Source organism: Rattus norvegicus, chromosome 14 (genome assembly GCF_036323735.1).
Source record: "Rattus norvegicus strain BN/NHsdMcwi chromosome 14, GRCr8, whole genome shotgun sequence".
Taxonomy (NCBI): domain Eukaryota; kingdom Metazoa; phylum Chordata; class Mammalia; order Rodentia; family Muridae; genus Rattus; species Rattus norvegicus.
The window spans coordinates 91,050,618-91,077,091 of NC_086032.1; the positions used below are offsets into that span (position 1 = coordinate 91,050,618).

General features: G+C 45.4%; 1 protein-coding gene across 16 annotated transcripts in view; it reads right to left on the reverse strand.

Moving 5' to 3' along the window:
- Cobl (cordon-bleu WH2 repeat protein) overlaps positions 1–26,474 on the reverse strand; it is a 232,552-nt gene that overhangs the window by 8,897 nt on the left and 197,181 nt on the right. For 9 of the 16 annotated variants that reach the window (XM_039092058.2, XM_039092060.2, XM_039092053.2 and 6 more), the window contains 4 exons: positions 16,815–16,912; positions 13,536–15,412; positions 11,531–11,650; positions 10,160–10,423 (listed from right to left, as the gene is read on the reverse strand). In XM_039092058.2, coding sequence (XP_038947986.1) covers positions 10,160–10,423; positions 11,531–11,650; positions 13,536–15,412; positions 16,815–16,912 — 2,359 coding nt within the window. Of the gene's footprint in view, positions 1–8,225; positions 10,424–11,530; positions 11,651–13,526; positions 15,413–16,814; positions 16,913–26,474 lie in introns of those variants that run through there. The other 7 variants (XM_063273227.1, XM_063273229.1, XM_063273230.1 and 4 more) reach the window with 2 other exon arrangements.

Here is a 26,474-nt window from a genome sequence, read left to right on the forward strand (position 1 = left end):
ATTCTGAGTTTTTTGCCTTTCCAGATGAATTTGAGAACTGCTCTTTCCATGTCTTTGAAGAATTGTATTGGAATTTTGATGGGTATCGCACTGAATCTGTTGATTGCCTTTGGTAGTATGACCATTTTTACTATGTTAATTCTGCCAATCCATGAGCATGGGCGATCTCTCCATTTTCTGAGAACTTTTTCTTGAGAGACTTGAAGTTCTTATTATAAAGAGCTTTCACTTGTTTGGTTAGAGTCACTCCAAGATATTTTATATTATCTCTAGCTACTGTGAAGGGAGTTGTTTCCCTACTTTCTTTCTCAGCCTGTTTATCATTTATGTAAAGGAAGGCTACTGATTTATTTCAGTTAACTTTATATTGGGCTACTTTGCTGAAGTTGTTTATCAGCCGAAAGGTCACTTATGTAATAATCTGCAAATAGTGGTACTTTTATTTCTTCTTTGCTAATTTGTATACCCTTGATCTCTTTTTGTTGTCTTATTGTTCTAGCCAGCACTTTGAGTACTATATTGAGTAAATATGGGAAGAGTGTGTACCCTTCTCTTGTTCCCAATTTTAGTGGGATTTCTTCAAGTATCTCTCCATTTAATTTAATATTGACTGTTGGTTTGCAGTAAATTGATTTCATTATGTTTATGTATGGGCCTTGAGTTCCTGATCTCTCTAATACTTTTAACATGAAGGGATATTGTATTTTGTCAAATGCTTTTTCTGCATCTAAGGAGATGATCATGTGATTTTTTCTTTCAGGTTGTTTATATGGTGGATCATGTTAAAGGATTCTCATATATTGAATCAAGCTTGCATCCCTGGGATGAAGCCTACTTGATCATGGTGAATGATGGTTCATTTACAATGGAATACTACTCAGCTATTGAGAACGAGGACATCCTGAGTTTTGCTGACAAATGGATGAACCTAGAAAATATCATCCTAGTGAGGTAATGCACAGTATGTTCTAACTAATAAATGGATATTAGTCAAAAAAAAAAAGGACAGAATACCCAAGATATAGTCAATAGAACTCAAAAAGGTCAACGAGCTGAAGGGCCCAAGTGAAGTCATCTCAGTTCCACTTGGGAAGGAGAAGAAAGCAACCACAAGTGGGGAGGCAGGGAGGGAGGGAGGGAGGGAGGGAGGGAGGGACAGGGGAGGGAAAAGGGATGGAGGTATGGGGAAAGGGGAACATGATCTGGTATTGGGTGGGAGAAAAGGACTGAAGCCCTGAGGGCCAGCAGAATGGAAACAGGCAACCTCAGGAGGAAGGAGGTTGGTAGAACCCTCTAGAATGTACCAGAGACCTGGGAAGTGAGAGACTCTCATGACTCAAAGCGGGGGGCGGGGGTGGGGGGGGGGAACCTAGATGAAATGCCCTACAGTGGGGAGAGGAAACTTATTGAACCGACGTCCATCAGGAAAACAAGACATCAAGTGAGGGATTGGGCTGCTATCCCACAGTGAAAATCTGACCCATAATTGTTCCTGTCTGAAAGAAATGCAGGGATGGAAATGGAGAAGAGCCTGAGGAAAAGAAGGTCCAGTGACAGGCTCAAAGTGGGATCCAGTTCAAGGTTAGGCCCCAAAACCTAACACCATTACTGAGGTTATGGGGCACTCACAAAAAGGGGCCTATCATGACTGCCCTCTGAAAGACCCAACAAGCAACTGAAAGAGTCAGATGCAGATATTTGCACCCAACCAATGAACAGAAGCTGCTGACCCCTGTGATTAAATTAGGGGAAAGATAGAAGAAGCTGAGGAGGAGGGCAATTCTGTAGGAGGACCAGCAGTCTCAATTTAACCTGGACCCCTGAGATCTCTCAGACACTGGATCACCAACCAGGCAGCGTACACCAGCTGAGATGAGGCCTCCAAAACATATACAGCAGAGGGCTGAGATGAGGCCTCCAAAACATATACAGCAGAGGACTCCAGGGTCTGGACTCAGTCAGAGAAGATGCACCTAACCCTCAAGAGACTGGAGGCCCCAGGAAGTTTAGAGGTCTGGTAGGGTGGGTAGGGTGGAGGATATCCTTGTGGACAGGTGGGGGGATGGGGAATTGTCAGGGGGGTGGACAAGGAGGGGAACAAAATCTGGAGTGTAAAAATAAATAAATAAAAAAATTTTTAAAAAAGATAGGATGGCAAATCAATCCCTGAAATTACCCCGTGGACTGACAAAGCTCTCAGAGACCCAGTGGGTGTATTTTAAAAGCTATGTCCTTCTTTCACGGTGTGCCCTTCCCACACTTCCTGGGTAGTATGATTCTACTGCTCCAACTCCATGTTACAGGTAAGCACCCTTCATGCTTCACCACACTCTTTCCTCTCCAATCAGTCTATCCAAACTCTGCCAAGACAGAAGCAGTCAGTACAAATAGCTACAAATCACGTACACGCACATCCACACACTGGCAAACCTGTAGGCCCTCCATAGTTTCAACTTTATTCTTCTTGTGATTCTTATCAGAAAACCGGTCTCAAGATGGGTAGGATAGAGTCCCATTAAAATGACCCTTGAGCTCCTTAAATGTGTGCATGCTACTCTATGTGTATTTTACCTAGAAAAAAAAACTGTAAAAAGTAAACTCTGGGAACATGCAGATAAAGTCCCGCTGGAGTCATGAATGCTAATGTTTGCCATGTACTTCTATTGCACACAAATTAAAATCCTGAGCCAGGTGTGAGAGACACATGCCTGTAATCTCAGCATTCTGGAGACTGAGACAGGAGGACTGTTGAGTTCAATGCTAGCCTGGGCTACACTGTGAGATCCCATTTGAACAAAAGAAGAAAAGGTGTGTGTAGGTAGGCAAAAGGGTAGATAATGAAGATGGAGAGATATGGGTTAAAACAAATCCAGCAAACTGTCATCAAAAGTTCTTGGGGCACATATAAAAAAGACACGTGCTCCACTATGTTCATCGCAGCCTTATTTATAAAAGCCAGAAGCTGGAAAGAACCCAGATGCCCTTCAACAGAGGAATGGATACAGAAAATGTGGTACATCTACACAATGGAATATTACTCAGCTATCAAAAACAACGAGTTTATGAAATTCGTAGGCAAATGGTTGGAACTGGAAAATATCATCCCGAGTGAGCTAACCCAATCACAGAAAGACATACATGGTATGCACTCATTGATAAGTGGCTATTAGCCCAAATGCTTGAATTACCCTAGATGCCTAGAACAAATGAAACTCAAGACGGATGATCAAAATGTGAATGCTTCACTCCTTCTTTAAAAGGGGAATAAGAATACCCGTGGCAGGGAATACAGAGGCAAAGATTAAAACAGACACAGAAGGAACACCCATTCAGAGCCTGCCCCACATGTGGCCCATACATATACAGCCACCCAATTAGACAAGATGGATGCAGCAAAGAAGTGCAGACTGACAGGAGCCGGATGTAGATCGCTCCTGAGAGACACAGCCAGAATACAGCAAATACAGAGGCGAATGCCAGCAGCAGACCACTGAACTGAGAATAGGACCCCCGTTGAAGGAATCAGAGAAAGAACTGGAAGAGCTTGAAGGGGCTCGAGACCCCATATGTACAACAATGCCAAGCAACCAGAGCTTCCAGGGACTAAGCCACTACCTAAAGACTATACATGGACTGACCCTGGACTCTGACCTCATAGGTAGCAATGAATATCCTAGTAAGAGCACCAGTGGAAGGGGAAGCCCTGGGTCCTGCTAAGACTGAACCCCCAGTGAACTAGACTGTTGGGGGGAGGGCGGCAATGGGGGGAGGATTGGGAGGGGAACACCCATAAAGAAGGGGAGGGGGAGGGATTAGGGGGATGTTTGCCCGGAAACCGGGAAAGGGAATAACCCTTGAAATGTATATAAGAAATACTCAAGTTAATAATAAAAAAAAAAAAGTTCTTGGGGCTAGATAAAGGGGTATTTGCTTCACAATTATTACAACATTTTTTCTATGCAAAATGTTAAAAAATATCTTTCATGCTAAAATGACAGAAAACGTAGCTTGCTGAACTATATTTAATGGAATCAGAGCAAGAAATGGTGGTGAAGTTCAGGGAGGCTTTCAAGGAGACCCTTCAGCCGGCTTTGAGATAATTCATGAAATGAATCCTACAATATAAAAGCAGAATGTGTGTGAGTGTCAAGAGCTCGCTGTGTGGACTATGGACGTATAACTTGGTTGGGTGAAACTCTTTGAGTTGTTCACACATTTTTCAGCCCTTTATCTTCTACTGGAGAAATAAGAGTGAGGTCTGTAAAGAAGTGCCAGGTGCCCGGGGTCATTTCTCAACGAGCGAGGCAGCATACACTGTGTGACTCCATGGTGCTCCTGTCCTGACATGCTTCCCCCCACACAGAGGAAAGCTGCTGTAGCTCTTGGGTTTGGAGGTTTCAGCCCATACCTGGGTCAGCCCAAGGTTTTGAGTCTATGGAAGCATATTGTGGAGGCAGTATATGATGGGCCATGTATGTCAGAGTACATGTATTCTTTTCACAGCAAGGAGGCAGAAAGCAGAAGGAGCTGGCCAATGAGGACAACTCCCATTGGGTTTCTCTTTTGGCATATAGGTATAGGTTTCTGGAGGACACCAGAGATCCAGACTATATTACTTACTAGGGGCAGGTTTAGTGATCTGTAATGAGGGTTTGGGCATGGAGCCATAGGCCAAGTGAAGCACTTCCAGCTCAGCTAATGCTAGGATATCGGGTCACTGTTTCTGGGGGTATTGAGTCACCTTACCTAGGTGCATCTCTGAGGGCACATGAAGGTAAGTGGGAATGGGGCAAGTTAGTGAGGGAACGGGAAGGGAGACATCCTTTGCTCTCATAGGCGGTGTAGAAGACCTGGAATTCTTGTCTACCATCAGCAGGGACAATATGATGATGCCATATGGGTTGGAACCCAAGTTCTTAGTGTGTGTGTGTGGGGTGGGGGGAGCTGAACGAGAAAGTAATGCTCATACTAGGGTATGTAAGAAAGAAAACTGCAAACAATGTCAGTTCAGGCTTAAGTCATACTACTGGGTGTCTGTTTCTTTGACCATCAACAGAAAGCATAAGAGAGGCACGCATGTACGAGGAGGAGAGAGAGGCTGGGCCCATCTGAGGAGCAGGCCCTAGAGCAGAGATCAATGTGGGTGTGAATGCCATACACTGGGGCTTCTTGGAGGATGAATGCTGTCTAAAAGATGTTCATGTTATTTGTTTAGACAAAAAAAAAAGTACTCTGGGGGGGGGGGTCACTGGAGAACATAGAAGGCTGAGAAAATATTTAAGCCTTTATTTTAGTTCCTTGATGGCCAAGGAGAATGCTCTTGGCCTAGACAAAGGTGATTGAACAGTGCTGTTGGGGTACACTGCTAGGAAAGGATTTCTTGGCAAAAAGAAATCCCCAAGAGGGCAGGGTATTCTCTAGTTAGGGGTTTTCCCTCCATGTTGGGTAGGAAGATTCCACACACAGAAGAATCCAGGGGAGCCAGCAGCTGGGTGACAGGTGAGGGTACAAACAAGCCAGGAAGGAAGACTGGACATGCCCAAAGGCCATTTTATTTCCCCAAAGAAGAGAAAGCTGTGTTTGTAACTTGAACTGGATATCTGGCAGGATTTTCAAATGATTCTCTGGGACATGAGCTCTCAGCACATGGATAGCATGGAGGGGCTGGGATGTTCGCAGTGCCATCCGTGGGGTATATGGTGTCTTAATTCTCCTTCCAGATCTCAAACCAGTGTCCACTCTATGCCAGAAGCCATTCACAGAGATGATGGTACAATGACGGGTGAGCCTTGTGCAGGACTGTGTTGTGTGTAAAATGAGGCCACATCCAATAGCACTTACATGAGTTTTTGGGGAACTCAGACCTGTGAGCTACATTCTGAAGGGAAAATTACATGGTGATGATGCGGGAAAACTGAGCTAGCCTGGGTACTGACAGAGACTTAGAGTTCAGAGTGAAAACCTGAAGGATACATGCACCTTGTAGTTTCATAACATGCTTTACCCCAGCTCTATTTTCATTAGACAATAGGGAACATGGGAGGGGTACTGTCAGAAGATAATCCTGACTGCCTGTCTTGAATTCCAATTTAACTACACATAGCTAGAGCTTACATGATGAACAACCTGGGCCTGGTGTATGAATGAATATTATTCAGGAGCCAGGTCTGTGTTGACACAGGTTTCTGTCCTTACTCCCGGGAACATGGAGTTCTCTTCTGCTGAGAAGGAAGGGATTTGTTGTTCTCCTCCCTAGCTTGGGACCTCCTCATAGCATCATCTGTCTAATCAGTTCTTCGGGCTTCCTGTTGAGGTCAAAGGGCATAAAATGCATTCGTCTACATCTGTGATTCCTGCAATGGGAAAGAGGGCACCTGTGCTGTGTGAGCTCAGTGTGGCTCACGGGGCACTTGCCAAGGCAGCCAGGAGCTGATAAGATGTCTGGGCATAGCAAAGGTGCTGACCAAGAATGTTTTGCCAGGAAAAGTCACTTAGGATACCAGCACCGTGCCTGTCTGTTTATCAAATGGAAGCCATGGCCTTTCCTCTAGGGGAATAGAGCAGGAGACTGTTAGTGCGGGGTGGAGTGGGGACTCTAACCAAGTCCTTCAGTTGTTCTGAGTGGTTCCTTCTCTGACTTGTGTCTCTGTGGCACAGTACTTCTGTAGGTGCAATGAGGCTTTCATTCTGCTCTGAACAGCTTTCCCAGGGCCCTGCATCCTGGCAGGTCTTACTAAAGGCACAGCACTGCCATGTTTACATGAACACACAGATAAGAGTTAACAAGGTGTGCGCTCCAGGCCCTTTGACACAATTCATATAACCCAAGTCAGCCAAGGCTGCTGGATGTGCAAGGCTGTATATTTACCTTCGCTGTGGAGGAAGGAATGAGGGAAGAGAGGACGAGATCATAGGGAGGTGGATGTGTGCAAAAACCTGTCTGTGAGAAGAGGAGCATCCCTGGGAAGACACTGGGTGGTTACCGTAGCTGCAACTGTTCTCACAAGGAACCAGAAGCAAATCAGGCAGCTGGGAGCACTGACTGCCATCGGCAGCCAGAGACCTGGGCCACTCACACCATAAAAGCAACTGTGATCATTTTGAAAAACAGTGCTGTCATTATTTAAGGTAATTATTCTTCTTCCGTCAAGCTGAGTGTCCCATATCATGAGCAGTGTCTTCCCAATGATCAACCGTCCCGTTCTGTCTACAGTGGTCAGGGTCACTTGTTGTTCTCAAACTTCTAAATCTGGGGGAAGCCCCCCCAGCCCGGCCCCTGCCGCCCCAGGATCTGAGGAAAAGAAGGCTTTCTCAGAGACAATAAGCATTGTGTGTTGTGCACGTGCAGCCTTTTACAAAGCCTAGAAAGTCAGATTCAAAGGCCCATCTCAGCAGGAACTTACACTGAACACTCGGGCATGGAAACCAGCACATATGCCCAACTGTAGAGAGCTCAGTCCACACTGCAGATGCCACAGATCCACTGCACTTTCCTCAAGGCCAGTTGGACCAAACATGGAAAGGAAGCTAAAGAGTTGGAGGAAGGGTCCACGTTTTGACATGGGAGCCCTGAGAGCCAGTTGTCCACACACAGTAGGACAGTGCTTTCTGACTGGCTTTTTAAAACCATCACCAGACTGTGAACATTTCCCTTGATGGCCCACATCTGGCACTCTACATACAGTTGCAGTGGGAAGGCAAACCAGTGGCGATAAAGGTGTGGAAATGCCCCTAGGGGCCAGGCCCTACCTAGGAGATGGCAGTGCAGGCCATGAGGACTTCCACATTCCTGGGAGAGGCTGGGGAAGGGAACTGCTCAGGAAGTTGTGCTACCCACCCTAGTCCACAGTCTGTAGCAGGTGGCAGATGCATAACAAGAGCCTGTTCAGTGTCATCCCGCCCCTATTACCCAGCACCCGGCTCTCAGCGCCAAATCATCTTATAACCAAACAAAGTGCACAGATTCTTAAGCATTTGCTGACTCATGCTTTCCAGAGTGGGCAAGCAACCAAAGGGTTAAGTCAATTCAAGAAATATAATCAAAACTTGGTCCCATTTAAAGAGCTAACCATGTGGGAAATGACAGCTGTGTCTCCTATTCTGGCTACAACATTTTAACTGTGATGACCTTTCCTTCAAGCATGTCTGGGGAGCATAGTGTCCAACTTCCTCCTCACCTCTAATCTTTCAACTGGACATGCCTATTCAGACCTTCTTATCCTCCGTCCTTCATTTCTACCCCTTACTTTCCTCAGTCTCTTCTTCCAGACGCTTTGCAATATTGCTTCTTTCTAACTTTCGGCAAAGCAGAAGAGTTCTTAGAGCAAGCCCAGGTTTTCAATTTTTAAGTACACATCTGGTGGCTGTGTAGCCTTGGCTTTTAGTTTTTCTTGCCTCAGGGCCTTTGCATCACTGTAGGACAGAGTAGCATCTATTTTAAACAGCTCCAACAATCAGTCAGTGAGCTGTGTGTAAATACAGAGAGCAACTACGTGCCTGTAGCGTTCAGGTCACAGGTCCCCTCTCCAGAAAGCCTCCAGGGGTACTTGGAACTCTGGAGTGTATTGAGCCTATGCATACTCTGCCTTTTACTAAAGCCATGCACCTATGAGGGCGAGTATGAAGAGCTTATATTACATATTAGGCACAGTAACACATTAACAAGTGTACTACTAAAACCCATTTACTGTAATGAAGGCTATTTACAACTCATTAATTACTAATTACTGAATATTTTCAAACCACTGTTGACAAGCTCACTGAAATGGGAAGGGAGGGAAGCCTCAGATAGGTGACACTATTTTTTTTAAATAATATATTAGGGGAGTGAATGAGATAATTACCTCAGACTTTAAAGCAAAGTCCCCTCAGAGACAGTTTAACTTGGCTGACCGTGGGTTCTAACTTCTGACAAGTCTACTGTAGGACTCAGATTTTACTTATAGATTTCTTGTTGAGGAACATGATTTTAGAAACTAAGAAACAAAGTCTTGTGCTGGGTTTCACAAAATTATTTGCTTAGGACTTCTCTAAAGAGCCACCTCTCGAATTCAGTCAGAGGCAAATGGCTGTCGTGAGCCCAGAGGGGCCTCAGAGGTTTATTCAGAACCACCTTTACCTGACTTCTGTGATTACTTCTCAGTCATCCACCATTACAAGTTCAGAAATACACAAATTCCATAGAAATGGGGAAACCACAGGGAGTCGGCTTGAAGCCTGTCACTCTCCAGTGCTGGTGCATAGGGACCTGAAGTGGGTTATGCCTCAGTGACTCAGCCACATGTCCTAGGAACCTCTCCACTCCTCCACCCCAGCAGGTGTCCAAGTGGGGAACAAGCAGATCTGTCTGTCTTATTTCTGGAAACCGTAGCCTTATGTGAAAGTGGCCCAGCCTCAGCTTCATGGGTGACATGTTTTCCTTAGAGCATGACAAGACCTACTGTGCAGAGTCCAGTCCCTATATGACCAGAGCCCAGTGATTTGGATTCTCTGAGCCTTGTGCATTCCACATATAGCATGAAGATTAACTTCCTATTGACCTCCTCAGGGACAGCAGAGTTGAGGAATCAGAAGTGCTCTTAGAAAATCGAAAATACCCTAGCATTCGCATTCTTAGCATAAGTTGCCATATCAAGAAGGCATACACAGCCCTAGAAGTCAGCAAACTCATAAGAGAGTAGTATTGAGCTGAAACAGAGCTTGGAAGCCAGATGAGGTTTGCTAATAGTGCTTTAGGGCCAAAGTTTTCTCCAGTGTCCAGGTGGGAACTAGATGTGTTGACCTGCATTAGGAGGAGGAAGGCTCGTGCTCTGCTGAGAGACTTTGGGTTCACTGACAGGTATGTATTACGTTGGCAGAAAGAGGCAGACAAAGGTAGATAGGAAAGATTGGTGGTGACGTTGCAGGCTAGGGTGCTACACTCCCTCCAGGGAGCCCTAGGGAGCAGACTGTAGATTCTCATCCAGCTGTCCTTGCACTAGCATTCATCTGGAGTCAGGAGACAGAAGTGAGTTCAGTTTAAACCTTGGCACACGGGCAGCAGGTAGCACAAAGAGCTGGCTTTCTCCCGAGTCAATGTCTACCCCTTGGCGGTACCCTCCAGAAGCTGGGCTGCACAGTTAATTTTGCTTCCATTTCTGCTTTCTGTACCAATGCTCACCTTTCTGAGTCTTGCAGCTCCTGTGCCCGAGCGGATAGCATCCATCAAGGCTTGCCTAGCATTTACTGGGTTGCTGAGGGTGCCGATGCTGAACCTAGAAACCGGTATGGAGGCTGAGGGAACCTGGGATGCTGGAGTGGATGGTGGTGGCAGGGCAGGTGGGGGTGGAAGGCCACGGTCTTCTTGCTGAGGCTTGTCCACACCTGGAGCCATGAGTGCAGCATCTCGGAAGCTCTGGAGCTCCTCAGAGGCCAGGGATGACACCTAATGAGACAGTTAAGTGTTTACTACAGTGAGTACTCACGTACCCTCAACTCATCTGTGACACTCCATGGTGATGACACTGGGGTGAGAGGCTTTGGAAGGGATTAATTCTAAGTGTGTGTCTACCATGGATAGAATCAGTACCCTATAAAAGAGACTGTGGAGAGTACCTTGAACCTTCTGCCATTTGAGGCCTTGGTATTGAGGTACTAGGGACCAGCAAGGCATTCTTACAAAATTCCTATTCTGCTGTTGCCATGACCTTTGACTTCTAGCTTCCAGAGCTGTAAGAGGCAAGCCTCTTTTGTTTCGAAGTGACCCAGTCTATGGTGCTTCATCATAGCACCTGACAGACAGTTTGAATTTGTGTAAAGGTCCTTTCTGAGGGACAGCACACCGCTACCCATCTTAGAGCGAACCTCGAACAGCTCTGTAATGATGAACCACAGAAAACAGAAATCTGTTATACATATATCCCTGTACTTCTCCAAAGTATGGCTAAAAGGTACTAGAAATGACAAGAGTATAAAAATACTTTCTAGTCTCATAATTTCCTTTACCAGGTAAGGAAAGAAATAGAAGCCGGACACACAGATTTGACCAAGTGGATGTGGAAGTTGAGAGCCAGTAAAACCCCAGGGGAATTGTACAAGTCACCGTTCCTTAAGCCCTGTATGTGACAGCCATAGGTGCACTGCCCTGCCTCTAAATTCAATTAACCTGTGCATGAAGTTGCACAAGTTCCGGGCTATCTTCCTACAGTTGCCTCAGTCTGTGAGAGTAGGCAGGGTGGCAGGACCTTGTTATCCTACCCTGAGCTCATGATGAATGTACGAGTGAATTTGGAACCTGTTAGTGTACAGGACAGACCTGCAGAAAAATCAGGAAAACGTCAGTGGTCCAAGGGTCGTTCACTTTATGTGAGTGGAGGCCAAGGGAGCTGTCTGGAGTTGGGTGATAGTGTGCTAAATACATGGAACTCACAGCTCTGATGCTGGCTGCCATGTAGTCTGAGCGATGGAAGCTAAGTGGCGTTGGCTTGGTCTGCTGAGGAGAACTGTAGGTAGGATTCTGAACCTCTTATACCTGGGAGGCCCGTTTCCTCACCTTCCTCAGGCTGAGAGTCCCACTGTGGCCCCGGATGGCTGCCAGAAGGGCAGATCGCTCGCTCTCCGCCTCCACGTAGGATGGTTTCTTTGGCCTTCCTTCTGAGGCCTGTTCTGCAGTCTAGAGTATTAACAAGGTTAGCATAGTTTACTCTGAAGATAAGGGAAGGCAAAGTCCACATGAGCAGCAGCAATTCCCTTCGACCTGTCTGCTTAAAGGTACTTTCAGAAATTACCCAAAAGAGCATTCAACTGAGCCACACCATCAAAGCATGTGCACACAACCACTGGCTTTCCTAGTTTTGGCGCAGCATTCAAAAACTTTACTGTCATTCAACCCATGTGCAGAGCAGGCTTTGAGTTAGACTACGCTGTCCAAGTGTAGGCGGATGGAAATGTTCTGAGCGTATGCAGGGAGGCAGAACTAAGCTCAGCTAAGTTCAGCACATTAAAGGCCTTTCCAACTTAGGGTATTTTCAACTCACTACAATGACATAACCCTGTAGAAAGTTGAGTGGCAGCTATAGAAGGACCAAAGGCTACAGACTTGGGGTTGCATAAACATTAGTGTCTTACAGTGACATGGTTCCCGCTCTTCTCCTAGCTGTCCCTAAGTTTGCTGAAATTTTGCAAACCTGGGTGAGAATGTCAGTGGGTAATGTTGGGCCGGATCACTTAAAACTCATCCTGCCTTGCTTCCTCAACTGAAAAATGGAGGAAATCACTCTTCATTATTGATATTAAATTGGTAATAGCACTTTTATGTGTTAAATGAACAATGGAGGAGGGTCACAAAATTGTTGTCATTTTCACTATAGAATGGCAATACAAGTATATCCCATGTTCCAGTCAACAATGTACCATGCTGATGACAGCGGACCCATGAGACTGGAAAGAGATGAAATATTTCTGTCTCCCAGTGACACTAAAATCCTAGGGGAATGAATTTTGTGGTGTTTGGGTAGACGCTAGTGTAGGCAAGCCTATGCACTATACTTTTAGAGAGGCCGAGGTGCACAGTTACATATTGCCGTGACTCTTAGATATGAGCATGGGTGACTATGTTACCATGCATTCACTATGCTGTAGGCTCGAAAGTTAGTTTGTCATGGACAACTAGTTTGAGGATATAGTTTCATTGCTTCATCTTCCTCTAAACTGATAAAACCTGCTACACCAGCAGCATCCTTTTTCAATCTCCCGTTGATGTCATTTGATGTAACGAGAAGTCCCCATAGAGTGTTGGCCTATTGCCATATAAGCCTGTGTGACACCTCATGATAGTCAAACAACTAGGAGACCAAACTCCATGCAGTTCTCAGAACATGTCCCCGTGTTTAGCAACACAAGGCTGTACAGAAAGCAGTGGTCCTGCCTGCGTCTTACTACCTCAGAGTATCAAGACTTTCCCCCAGAAGCTCATGAAAGGCATATTTCTCAGCCTGTCACCACTAGGAGCTGATGGAGAAGGTAGGAGGTGATACTGGTGGGATGTCCAGGGTCAATGGAAGGAGGTACTTGAAGGGAATGATAGGCAGTTCTCTCGTTCCTCTCCCTGGTTAGGAGGTGAGCATTTGACCTGCCATGCATCCACATGATACCGTGTTGTTTTGCCACGAGCTCAAAAGCCACAGGCTAATGGACCATGAACGGAACCCTCCGAACCTTGAGCCAAAATAAACCTTTCCTTTTTCTAAGTTCTTCAGATATTTCATTATGACAGCACAGCACTGACAGGGTGCTTCTGGACCACAGTACAGACATCCTGGCCTAGTAGATCAATACTTATTGATTGACAGATTTTCCACTGGCCTGACAAGCTAGAGCCCACCAGCCTCTCTAGTGCTTTCATTCAAATGCATTAGAAGGAGACAGTATACAGTTAAAATGAAACCAGCAAACTTGCAGCTCTGCCTTTGCAGTCTTTTTTCTTGAGATCTAGGACAGGGTTGGAAGACCTGCCCCAGAGCTCCCTGCACCCAAACCCTGACGCCCACCACATTCACCTTTCGGAGCTTGTCCCTCCCTCCTGAGGTGTGGATGGCTTCCATCAGGGCACTGTGCAGGGATATATCTTTTGGAAGTGGCCTTTGAACGACAGGCTTGAATTTTTTCTTTGGCCCAAAAATGCTCGACGGTAGAGCATCATCTGAGTTTTGACCATCTGCAGATAACGGACTGGGCTTTTCCTCTGTCTGTAAGATAATATAGCTAGTCAGGGTGGACTCTTTCTGAGAGTGGGGAGGCTCACAATTTCCTGGGGTCTGTGCAGAGCCATTCACCAGTATCCTCCCAGAGTCACGGGCTTCTGTCAAGAGCAGGGGGGCTGGGTGTGCCTTGTCCAGTGCCTGCGAGGGGTTAGATGTTGAATTCATCTTTTGGTTACTTATAGTTTGCTTTTCATGGAAACCACAGCTCTGTCCTACAGAAACACGATCCCGCTGGGAAGATCTGCCTGGGAGGAAATAGGAGTTTCTGTGGACAGCAGCAGGAGAGTTGTGAGTCGCTGACTTCCCATATGTGCTGTTGACCTCTACTTTGGGATGGTCCGCTGGCAACTGCCCACCAGGGTTGCTGGGAAGGCGGACAGAGCCCTGGTTTGTGCCATGCTCACACTGGCCGGCCTCTGAACACAGGTTGGGGACTGCACTGTCTTTCCAGGCTGGAGGTGGTCTAGCGAGCTTTGCTTCCTCGTGGCCTTGTTCGGCAGTCTTCTTATGTGGTCTCACCACATCAGCATGGACTTTTGGAGGTCCCATCTTCTTGGCAATAGCAGAAGCCACATACTGGCTGGATGTTCTTCTCTGAGGCTTGAGGAATGTGATGTCTGTGGGATTAGGTGCTGGCACTTTCACAGGACAGGAGACGGCTGAATGTGGCCGGCTTCTGTCTTCCTCCGGGGGTGCCCCGTATTCCTGTGAGGCAGGCTGCTGCTCCGGAGTGGTCAGCGTAAAGCCTGCCTTCGTCTCATCTCGCTGTGGTTTTTCGGATGTGGCAGTGATGGTGGTGGAGGGGGCCTTTTTGACCGTGCACTCGGCTGGCCCATTCAGGTACTTTTCCATCGAGTTGCGCCTCCAGAACTCTTTGACTTTTCCAATAGGTGGAGCCTCTGTTTCGGCAACAGCTGATGGCTTGGATATGGTCCTGCTTCCATTCATGTGAGGACTCATCAGATTCCCTAGTTCATCAATCTTAATGGCACCAGTGGAGAGGGACACATCCCTGTCATAACACCTCATCTCTGGTTTGGGAGGAACGATTTTATATGTAGTGAGGCCATACTTGAGTCCATAGCTTCCCCCCGAGGCCTGGCCATGGTGAGACCATGGGGGCAGGGCTGAGTTGGAGTTTTCATCCTCACCAACTCTGGGATTCACTGGCAGGGAGTTTACTCTGTGACCGGTCTGTGTCTTCTCACTGGGACCAGAACCGCACATCTTGTCTTTATCCTTTGCCTTTGGGTCATCTGTCGAAGGCTTTGAAACAAATGATGTAACTCTGGGGTCTATTCCAACTGGATTCTCATTTTCAGATGTGTTGGCTAAGATTGGCTGATTTCTCTTTCTGTAATCTTGGGAAGGAAGGGAGGGGTCAGGCTCTTTTCTGTTTGTCCTTATGAATGGCTGGCTCTGCTCAGTCTGATATGGGGGCAGGTGGGATCTTTGGCTGGCAATGCCCCCTTGGTTCAAAGCAGCAGCATTGTTACTTCCACTGAAGAACAGCCCCGAGTCGAAAGGCTCGTCAGAAACTTCCCCGATAAAAGTGACAGGGATGTCGTCCACACCACTATCAGGGATTATGGCTTCTTGCAGACTGTGGTTGGATACCCCATTTACAGAGCTGGTTAGAGAGCTGGTATCTGTTTCATAATTTTCTTCCATCCCTGTAGAGAAAGACAAACACAAGTCACTAAACTGGCACCCATTATAGGATTACCAGTGAGTTAGTGAATGTATGGCCAATACTTTGATTTCCCCAGGGATCCCTATGTTCTCTAAAAATATACATGTTAAATGTTATCTTGATTGATGACCTGCACCTGCCTGGGGCCAGAATCTCAGCTTTCACCGTACAAGCACAGAGCCATTTGCCTATCCGTGATGTTTCAGGGTGAGATGCTTACCCACCATAGTTCACCGAGGGTGAGATGCTTACCCACCATAGTTCACCGAGGGTGAGATGCTTACCCACCATAGTTCACCGAGGGTGAGATGCTTACCCACCATAGTTCACCGAGGGTGAGATGCTTACCCACCATAGTTCACCGAGGGTGAGATGCTTACCCACCATAGTTCACCGAGGGTGAGATGCTTACCCACCATAGTTCACCAAGGGTGAGATGCTTACCCACCATAGTTCACCGAGTCATTGAATAATAAAACAGACTCCCACGTTTAGTGTTCTGGAGAGTGTTCTCAGGTGCCCTGGGATTTTTGGCCCTTCCTATTTCTTGTGCCCACTAGAAGTGCAGCAAGACACGCAGAATGACAAGCTCTAGGTTTCGTTTCCCAGAGAGAGAGAATAACTAAATCTTGGTGTTTCCAGAATCACACTGACTCTTCAAGGAACGAAATGCTGCCGTGGGTCATGTGGTCACACCCGGTGGGAGACGTCATGGCTGGTTAGGATTCCCATTGCTGTCAACCAAATACCAATGACAAGAGGCTAACTAAACACAGGGTTAGATAAAGTCAGGGTCAGTTTTAATGTCTGCTTTGTCATTGTTTTGCTTTTCCAGTTTGTGTGCCGTGAAGAAATCATTCACTACCATTATTTGCACCAGCCTTGACCTAACAGTGTTTCCCAAGGAACGTATATTAAGGGAATGGCAGTGCCATGGGTACTCCATGCTGAGGGCGTTTATCATGGACAAAAGATCGTCTGTTTTGAACTACCAAGGAAGAGTTTTAAGTTTCAATGAAGGCAGCTGCTTCTCTTTGTGCATCTCACATTTTCCTGGCTCATTTTGGGTATTTATATCACTAATGTGTGATAGACTACACCTTAACATTAAAAAAAAAAAAAGTAGTAGTAGTAGTTGTCCATATTTTAAAAAGACCGAGACACTTCCGTAATGCGGCTTGGAACAGTGACAAAAATCAGTTCATTAAGAACACCCCTGACTGGACAGAGAGATTAGTTCAACCCCTATATACAGGCAAAACACATCCAAAACAAGTTGCAATCCTAAGACTTCTTCCTCGTGGAGTTCACACCAAAGTACAGAGAAAAAGTCACTTCCTGTATGGCCATATGGGATGCTATCAACCTAAGGGGCTTGTTACCTCCCAGGTCTTTGTCAAGCTCTGCTCGAGTCTGATGGAAGAGTCCCGTGATGGACAGATCTTCATCATCATTCCCAGGCATGGCGGCTTTCTCAGTCCTAGAGAATACCAAAAGGGAAGGAAGAACGTTTAATTTCTAGGTAGTGATTAAGACTTAGTACCCTTTATCCAGAAACGCCAGTTGCTACTCAGGGCCTAGCAGTCCCACATTTGCTGTGTGCAATACCGCTATCCTTGGAACTACAAAGACTCATTATTTGCATGAGCGATGCATATATACATAGATATTGTGTGCAGCCTGTAAGTTATGTATGTGATATGTGGTATGCTTGGAGGTTATATCATCTCCAAACTGTTATCAACACCGGAACCCCATGCAGTTGTAATGTGGTCCCCGTGTTTTCTCCCTGCTGCACCGGACAGGTGAACAGGCTGTTAAGGCCCCAGCATAGCTGCATTGCACTGCAGCTCGGATCCTAAGAAGTGAGGCACCTGATGGGCAGCTGATGGGCGGCTGATGAGCAGCTGATGAACACCTGATGAACACCTGATGAACAGCTGATGAGCACCTGATGAACAGCTGTACGTCATGATGCTAGGGCCGTGTCTTCCCAACAGACTCTAAACTTCCAGCCCATTCCCGAATATCTGCATTTTATCAGACTCCCCTGAAGTCATGTAGGCTTCAGGCTCTGGTACAGGACTCTTCTGAACTTCTGAGAATCTCAGTGAGAGGAGCATGTGGGGCTGTGGCAGGAAGTATTCAGAAACCCTTCAGTTCTGCAAGCCCCTGCCTCCCTCTGTGCTGCACCTTAGCCGTGATCCACCTGCAGGACTTGGAAAGGAAAAAACAATCCACTACTCCACAATAAGGGGCTTCTGTATTGTCTGACATGTTTCTTTTTTTATCATATTACTGCATCCTAATTCCTGGATTGGGCAGAGGATGGGAGGGAAGGGAGCTTGGGAAACCTCCCTGTGCCACCCATAGAGGTGAACTACCTTTCAATTTTTTTAATTGTAATAAAAAAGACCTTGACAAGAACGACAGAAAACATTAAACCCACTGTAGTAGAATAAAAGCTCCCATTCTTAGCCTTCACTATGGCTTCCTTCCTGGAGGCCATTCAAAGGAAGACTTCAGAGACACGGCATGCCTTTGTGCTAGGGAGACGGCTTTTGCCTGCTGGACTCCAAGCAGAACTTGTTTGTATGTATAAATCATAGTATTGCAATACTCACAAATGGTCTGCAAGGTAAGTGGTGTTGTCACTGTCATTGTTTGGATAGGAAACCGTAAAAAAGAGAGACCCACTGACATGTGCAAGGTCACAAAGCATTCAAAGACAGGTGGCACTTGTCCCAAAGCTTGAGTGAGGGTTGCCTGCATTGACCAGGTGGCCTAGCCATGTCTAGGGTCACGGGGGACAATGTGGCCCCCTGTGGCACAGGGCATCCTAAGATATGCATCCTGCTGCTTAGGATGGCAAGGTCATGATTTATTTGCGTCACAGGGACAATGGCATATGTGAGACAAATGCTGCCAAAACAATTTGAGGGCTGCCTCTGCGAGGGCCTTTGCCTCCGTTTTCCTATTGTGCAGAAAACCCAGACATGTCTATGGCAATTGTCTGTCTTCAGCGAGAGCTGAAGGTTCCTTTCCGCTGATTGTTAAAATTGAGGACCAATTTCCATCATTGCTAATCAGGCCCAGATAATGATGCATGAAATGTGCCTTGTACAATCCTCACTTACGCAGCAAAATTTTTATTCTAATAAACGAGTCTTTCTTTCTGAGTGACTATGTCCATTTGGGAGCCAGGAAGTAGCTTCAAGATTGGTCTCGGCTAATGTCCTCTGACAGGCTAGACAAAAGGGGCTGGTGAGAGATGTGTGTGCACGCAGACCAATTAATAAGGACCACAAGAGGTGCACAATTGTCCTTCCCACTGCTTTGCTTTTGGCCTTTAATTGTTTCAGTGCAGTTTGCTAAAAGCTGTTTCTCTTTCAGGGAATGTGATGGAAAGAGTAGCTCGAATATTTGCTACACTGTACTGCAGAGGACAATATGGAAACTGCTAGGCAAAATGGCATTTGATATGTGAAACAAATCACTTTTAGATTTATACTTGTAGTTAAGGGTGCTTATATACTATGCATATGTATACTTTTATATCAGAGTGTTTGCCTTTGTTCACAAAGAATACATGGTTCTATCACTCAGGAGACACTGAAGATTGCGTTTAAGAGTTAAGCCTAAATCCCACCATTTTTAAACATAAATGTTAAACTAGAAAAGAAGTCACGTTGAACTAGGGAAACTGCAGTGAGCACAGCAAACGCAGGCACCTGCTGCTGGTTTAAACGGAGAGCAATATGGAATCACATATCAATAAGCACTTTATCTTTGTAGGGAAGCGATTCCGTGGAAGGGGAAGATATAAACGTAACAGTGTTCATTGTATTCTGTGGGGAAATCTAAAATATTCAGCAGTCAGGAGAGCTACATTGGAAAGGGCAATAAAAATCAGTAACTCTGGTGTCAGAGAGCCTGTGGAGAAATACAGTCCAATCAGTAACCATGACAATCAGAGAGCCTACGGAGAAATACCAACTAATGCTGCTTCTAGCACAGTACATGGAAAAAAAAAAAGAACCCCAAGACGCGGAACTATATATAGGATAACTGCGATGCTATAACCTACATATGTCTGTGGACAAGAGTGAGCCAGGCGTGAGTCAGTGTGCTTTTTTGCAAAGGAGAAATCTTAGAGACATTTACTACAACGTATCTTGTGTGTGACAAAGCAATTTTTTTTTAAAAAAGCTTATGGATTTGGGTGCTCTTTTGTGCATGATGAGCATGAAGATTTTTGAGACAGAGACTCTCTAGAGTTTTCTACGTGCGTCACTGAGCTCCAGGGCTCCTCCTGTCTCTGTCTCCACTGTAACAGAATTAAAAACATTGGATCCTTTTTTTTTTTTTTTAAATGCAGGTTCTGGAGACTGAACTCAGTTCTTCATGCTCACTTGGCCAGCCACTTTACTGGATGAAATATTCCCCCAAGCCCGATAAACATATTTATAAATTTTTCATTATTTATTTACATCCCAAGCACTGCCCCTTCCCATCTCCCCTCACTGAGTCTGATAAACCTATTTTAATGTGCAAAATTTTAAATGTTATTTTCAGACTCCAGTTAATTATTCTTTTTTGTTGTCACTGTAAAAGAGTTTAAATGCCTCTTCATATAAATGGTATGCAAAACCTTGTTTCCTATAGGAGACTGCTGGGCCCTGGCTCTCACCAGCCATGAGGGGGAAAGCTACAGTTCAGAGAAGACTTGGTCCTTCACCATACTCCTACCTAACCCAGGATTGATCAGTGTCAAGTACTCTAGCCATCAGTAGCTCAGCTCTAGGTGTGTGGGCTTTCTCAGTTTCCTCCCTGTATCCAGAACTGTCTTGCTCAAGAATGAGAGTTCTATACTACTAAGGGTAGCCCTTTCCCTATGTCCTTTTTTCCTGACCAGTCCATTTCCTCTTACTGCCTCTGCTTCCCTAGCCTCCACCCCCTAATGCTAGCACCCAATGCTTCCCTGGTACTCTCCGGTATCCTGGAGAGATTTACATCCTTACGGTCATACTTATTCAGGAAGAGGAGTAGACATATGCCAGAAGTAGCCAACCTCGGTGCCTTGTAGAGTGCAGAAAAGTCTAACCACTGCCAGGCCCTTGGCTGATGTTCCTTAGAAAGCTGCCAAGTCCCTGAAATCTCTAAACAAGGTAGCAGTGTGGTCCTCTTACTGCTTCTTCGGCTCCGTCTACTTCAGATGTACCCCAAGGATTGCTATTTTCAGGGCCTGAGCTTCTCCATGAAGGGATATCAAGTCAAGGAGGTCAAAGCCAATGGCAATTTTCCAATTTTGTTTTCCTATCTGAGATTTCTGGGAGTAGGGATCCAGTGATTTTGTTTTTCCTGTGTGTTCATCTCCACTGTCGCAAAGGGTTGCACTGATGCATGATACTGGCGTTCCTCTTTGACATTTACCTGGACTTACAGAGTAGCTCCCTATGGGCTTCCAGGACAGCACAAAGGCATGTGTCATTGAAGAGTGCCTAGTGGGTAGAAAGCAAGCCATCTGCTGACATAAAGCAAATGTGCCCGGATGGTGCATTCCCAGGCTTCGTCCCCCACCCTCAAGTATGACTAAATCTTAAGATAGAGGTCCTATTGGCAGTTTCTTGTGGCTGGAGACCAAGAAAAGAGAAGGCAAACAATCACTCAGTGGCCATTTTGCTATCAGCCTGCACATGTTGAATAAACACAGCCAGCTCTATTTTCTCACACAGAATTGGAGGCAGTGACTGCAGAGAGTGTGATAATGTTTATGTTACTGCTGCACAAGGTATGAGGGAAAAGCAGAGAGCACTAAGGATTCTCAATGCCATCCGTCTGGGAGGCTCATCTGCCTCATATGTACAGCCCTTTGGGAGTCAGGAGGGTATGCCTCTCATCCAGCTGTGGCAGCTTTGGTCCAGCTTGGCCTTAGCACTGTTTATGTAGCTCCAGGAAGATGAGAACAGGGCACTGTCCTGTCTATTCAGTGCTGGGACAAATAGGAGCTTGCTGAGTTTTCCCTTCTACTTGCTATTAGAAAGAAAAAAGTCAACAGCATAATTCTGACTCGTGGCGCATTTTGGATCTGGTTGAGTTTCTTTGAAGAAATATATACAACTGTGAAAAGTGTCTGAGAGGATAATCATGGCGTTTTTAGAGAGCAGTCTAATCTGCCTATGAAGACCAAAGTAACCCCTGTGACTGCAAAATGATTAGGACAGCCTGGAGGTAGAAGGCCTGGGAAACTGGATGACTGTCACACATGCTTGACCCCTCATTGCAGTTGTAAGTGTTCCCCAGTGATAAGGCTTCAGATTTTAACACTAGTGTGTAAAACATTGGGGGTCATGTATGTGATTTTAGATCTTCTTGTGGTCTTACTGAAAGGAGAGAAGTGAAGGCAATTTTAATTGCTCTAAGTTTAGCTTTATCTATTCATGCGATTAATACATTTCTTTACTGAGCACTAGATTTGGTGAATACACGTACAAACTATTCTGATGTGAACAGCCATGTGGCCAGCGCTTATCAGCTAATATGACTAGTGGCTACAGTACAGTACTCCATCTTTTTCTCCAGTATTAAAGATCACATCAGGGCCTCATGCGTAGAAAGCAAGCACTCTGCCAAATGATTGGTATCCCCAGTGACTTCTATATTCTTGTGTGTTCTAGCACTACTCTGAAAGACTGTACAATACACAACCTGCTTCTAACTATTCCCGTGGCTTCTGAGTGCTGATGGATATGAATGCTCAGGGGTTCACATATTGTTGTTGTTTTTAAATGCTCCTGTGGTCACACAGTATCCAAGACTCCAGGTATTATGGTCTGCATTATATGGATGACTTCCAAAAACTTTTGTGACCACAGTTCCTGGAGTTCTAGTTTAGGGATCCAGATGATGTAGAAATTCAGGACCCGTGTCCCTACTGAGTCTCAGTCTGCATGCAAGGCTACTTTGGAACTGAATGCCTGCAAGTAGGGGAAGAATTTCTCTCAGACTGCACTTGGGAATGTCTCTACTATCATTTACCAACAAATTGAGGCCAGGAAGGTCTTTGAAGGGTTGTCATGTAGAGAGTGAGGCAATGGGTGGGAGAAGGGTCCCTCTTCACCGGAAGAAACAACGAAACTGCACGTCTTCTCTTCACACATAGACACAATTTTAAAATGGATCCTCTGAACAATTTCATACTGTATGTAATGTCTTCACTCCCATTCCCTTCTCCTATCCTCTTCACGGTCCTGCTGAACCCTTATTCTTCCCAACAGGGCCTTCCATTTCCATGTGTCTAATTTTTTTCTGTTACTCGGGACCCCACTGAGTTTAATTAGCTTAATGACTGTGACCAGGGGTGGGAGACTGTTTCTTAGAACATGGGCAACTTACTAGTAGACACAGCACTAAGGAAAAGTGACGTTCCCTTCCCTCAGCAACCACAGCTCCTGACAATGTGAGATGGGTGGGGTTTCGTGACCCCTCCTCCAAACATGATGGATTGTGGACAGGGTCCATTTTGTGTAGGTCTTTGATGGGTAACTGTAGCTGATGTGAGTTCATGGGCACCATGGTCATGCCATGTAGAGCAGACAGTGTTTCCCAAGGCTACTCCTCATCTTCTGGCTCATTCTCCCTACTGTCTTTTGGGGTGCAGAAGCTATAATGTGTTGTCTACTTTGGATGGCACAGCATGTGACTACATTTGGCTCCACTTTTGAGAAAAACTCAAATCTACACGGTTATCTTTCTTATTCACATCTTACAGCAACTTTCATAACTGATGAAAAGGAACCTTAGAATTGGAGTTTTGTGATGCTGATACATAGATAGATAAATTGCCTGATGACAGCCTCATTGTTTAGGGTTCCACTATTTAGAAATATTGCAAGTTCCATTCTTAGTCCTCTCAGAGTGGGAGAAGCAACATCCACTCTGCTTTTCCCTTGTCTGTCTATTATTTCTATTCGAACAAAGATGTTATAGTTTGAAGAGGAGGCAAGCAGAGCTGGAAATGGTCATAGAGCTTTTTCAACAAATCCTACTTCTCTTTTTCTTCCATGAATTGTAAGTGACAACAACAGCAACAATAATGATCTCGGTTACCAATGTTGAAGGCTGGCAATATGCCAGGCCCTGTTCTAAGAGGGAGCACTACATATCTCAATTTTACTGAGGAAGAAAGAAAAGGGAAGAATGGATTTGTAAGCCACAGGCACACGTTTGTCTAGCTATTCTTTCAGAATAAGTAATGTTGGCCCTAGTTAAGGATAAAGGAACAGATTCATAAGCACACCCAGCATTAATTGTAGTTATCTCTCAGGGAAAAGTCAGTCACGAAGCTCAAATGCTCCTCTTGGGTGTTCCCAGAAAAAGGGATCACAACCACATTCATAGTCCATTTGCGTGTGTGCGTGCGTGTGCGTGCGTGTGTGTGTGTGTGTGTGTGTGTGTGTGTGTGTGTGTGTGTACATGCACCTTTTGGCCAGACTTCCTCTTGGGAATGTATCTTGTGTACCAAGTTTAGAGAAAGACAATGGAAAGTTGATGGCCCAATTACAGGGTGAAGTTTGAATTCAGGGCAGTGAAAAGTTTGCAAGTGGATGTAATCGGATGAGTTGATGGAAAAACATCCTCTTTTCAAACTGTACCAGATATAACCACCTGGAATTGTGGTCAACCATTCTCAGTTGCTTTACTTCTCTTTTTAGAAAACAGAGTTTTACTACTGAGGTTCTTAAACTTAAAACCGAGGCTCCTGGGATACTGGGTGGGACTCATCTATACCAGCAGCAATGGAGAAGCAGCCATAGTGGCAATGAGCTAACTCTAACCACAGCCATACCAAATCGAAGCCATAAGTTTATCACCTGTCCGTCCCAGGGAAAAAGAATAGCCAGTAGCAGAGTGACTGAGCCTCGTGGTATTCTTGGACAGGTACTTGGGAGAATATAACATTTGTGTCAAAGTTTTAAACATGCAAACCCAGGTAATCTTATCCACCCTCCCCCAAATAAAAATGCTTTCAACATGTAAAGACAAGAGAAAGGAGCCAACTGTGAAAACCAGGACTTCTGAGCTTTTAAGAGTCATATTTCAGTTTTACATGATTTTCAAATAGCATTTAGCGACTTTCTGAGCAATGGAGGTGTGACAACGGAAGATCTAAGTTTAAAGGCACAAGCAATCCTTAATTCCCTCGTGACCAATCCCATGCTGGATTTCTTGCACATTGAGGTCATGTATGACAACTTACTAGAATCCATTCTAATCCTAGAGTCCTAACCTTGCTTGTTATGACAAAAAAGTAACTTCTGATCTCCCCAAGCTCCTAAGGTCTGGCATTCAGAGGTGATGGAGAGGGACACAACATAGCCTAGTCTCGTACCTGCTTCTGCCTTATCCAGGTCGAACCCCTTTGGGAACACAAATAGATATCTCAAGAAAAGTTGCAGGAACTAGTTACTGGATTGGAATAATTCTGGGTAGAGCCAGGAATGTGGAAAGAGAGACGAATATTAGCTACCCAGAACAGAGGTCATGCCTGTGGGGTACACATGACATAGGGGAAGAAAGGTGCTACAAAGTGGCAGAATGTTGTATGTGTCCTCCATAGGAGGCTGCCCAGAAATACATTCCTTATTACTGTGTCAACCACTGGTTTCTGAATACTGATACCGCTGTCTGTCTGTGTCTCTCTCTGTCTCTGTCTCTGTCTCTGTCTCTGTCTCTGTCTCTCTCTCTCTCTCTGTGTGTGTGTGTGTGTGTGTGTGTGTGTGTGTGTGTGTGTGTGTCGCCAAGATCAAGGGCACTGCCCTGTGAATTCTGTTCCCTCACAATGTTAACTTGATTATGGGCTACTCCTATCCTCTGGAACAAGCTGTAATCTCCTTAACTGACCATTCACACTCACAGTTTGGATAAGTGAAAGATACCTACTTCACCACCCCACCATTCCCACCTGCATTCTTCTGAGAAGTCACCTTCTATGGTTGATTTGAACCACAAGCCTGACTCCGCCTCTTCTGTCTTTTTTCACACCCTGACTGTGGTATTCTGTGGATCTGGACATAAAACGTACCGTTCTCTAGAAGGAGCTACTTAATTTTTACGGTTATGAGTGTTTTGACTGCATGCATGCGTACACAGATACGTACATGCATATACCTGGTACCTGCAAAGGTGAGAAGAGGGTGCTTGATCCCTCAGGCTACAGTTGCAGATAGTTGCTAGCCACCACGTGAGTGCTGAGAACGGTCATTGTCTCCTCTGCAAGATCAACTGGTGCTCTTAACCATGCCAGCCCCAAAGTCATTACTTTCTGTAAGAGACTCAATCTCTCTCTAGCCACATGACTCAGGTATCTGCAGTGTGAACTGGTGGGAAGTGGAACTGAATAGGGTTCTCGAACAGTGCTTAAGGGAGCACTCATCCTAAAGACCACATGGGGGCCTCTTGTAGGGGCATGTTTAAACTGACGTCCTTCTCGACAAAGTATTCAAGATCTTCTAATAGCCCACTGAAGCTAGAAGGAGGATATCAGGGCTTCCCAAATATGTTTGCACACAGACCTATTTGAAGTACTATAGTACAAGGAATATCTGAATAGTGTCTACATCTGAAAGTTTATAGACGGTCATTCAGGTAATAGGAAGGACTTCTTAAATATGCAGAGCCGATATGCATTTTGAAGGCAAGGACAAGGACACACTCAACCATATGATATGGGGAGATTATTGTACAATCTAAAACAGCAAAGTGAAATTCAAGGGGCGGATTTAGAGACTCCCCATGTCAAACAGCCACTGAAGAAGTTACTACTTCAACTTCAAAAATGGCGTCACACACACCTTTTAAAGGATGTAGTATACAAAAAAATGTCCTAAAAAGTAAGATCAAGTTGTTATGAAACGATTGTTCGTTATCTTTACTATCCAAGGATTGTACATTGAAAACACTTGAGATACTACTTGAAACCTATGGCATCAGGAAAGCTTAGAAATCCTACTCTCCATATACACACGCAGAAGTTGGATGTC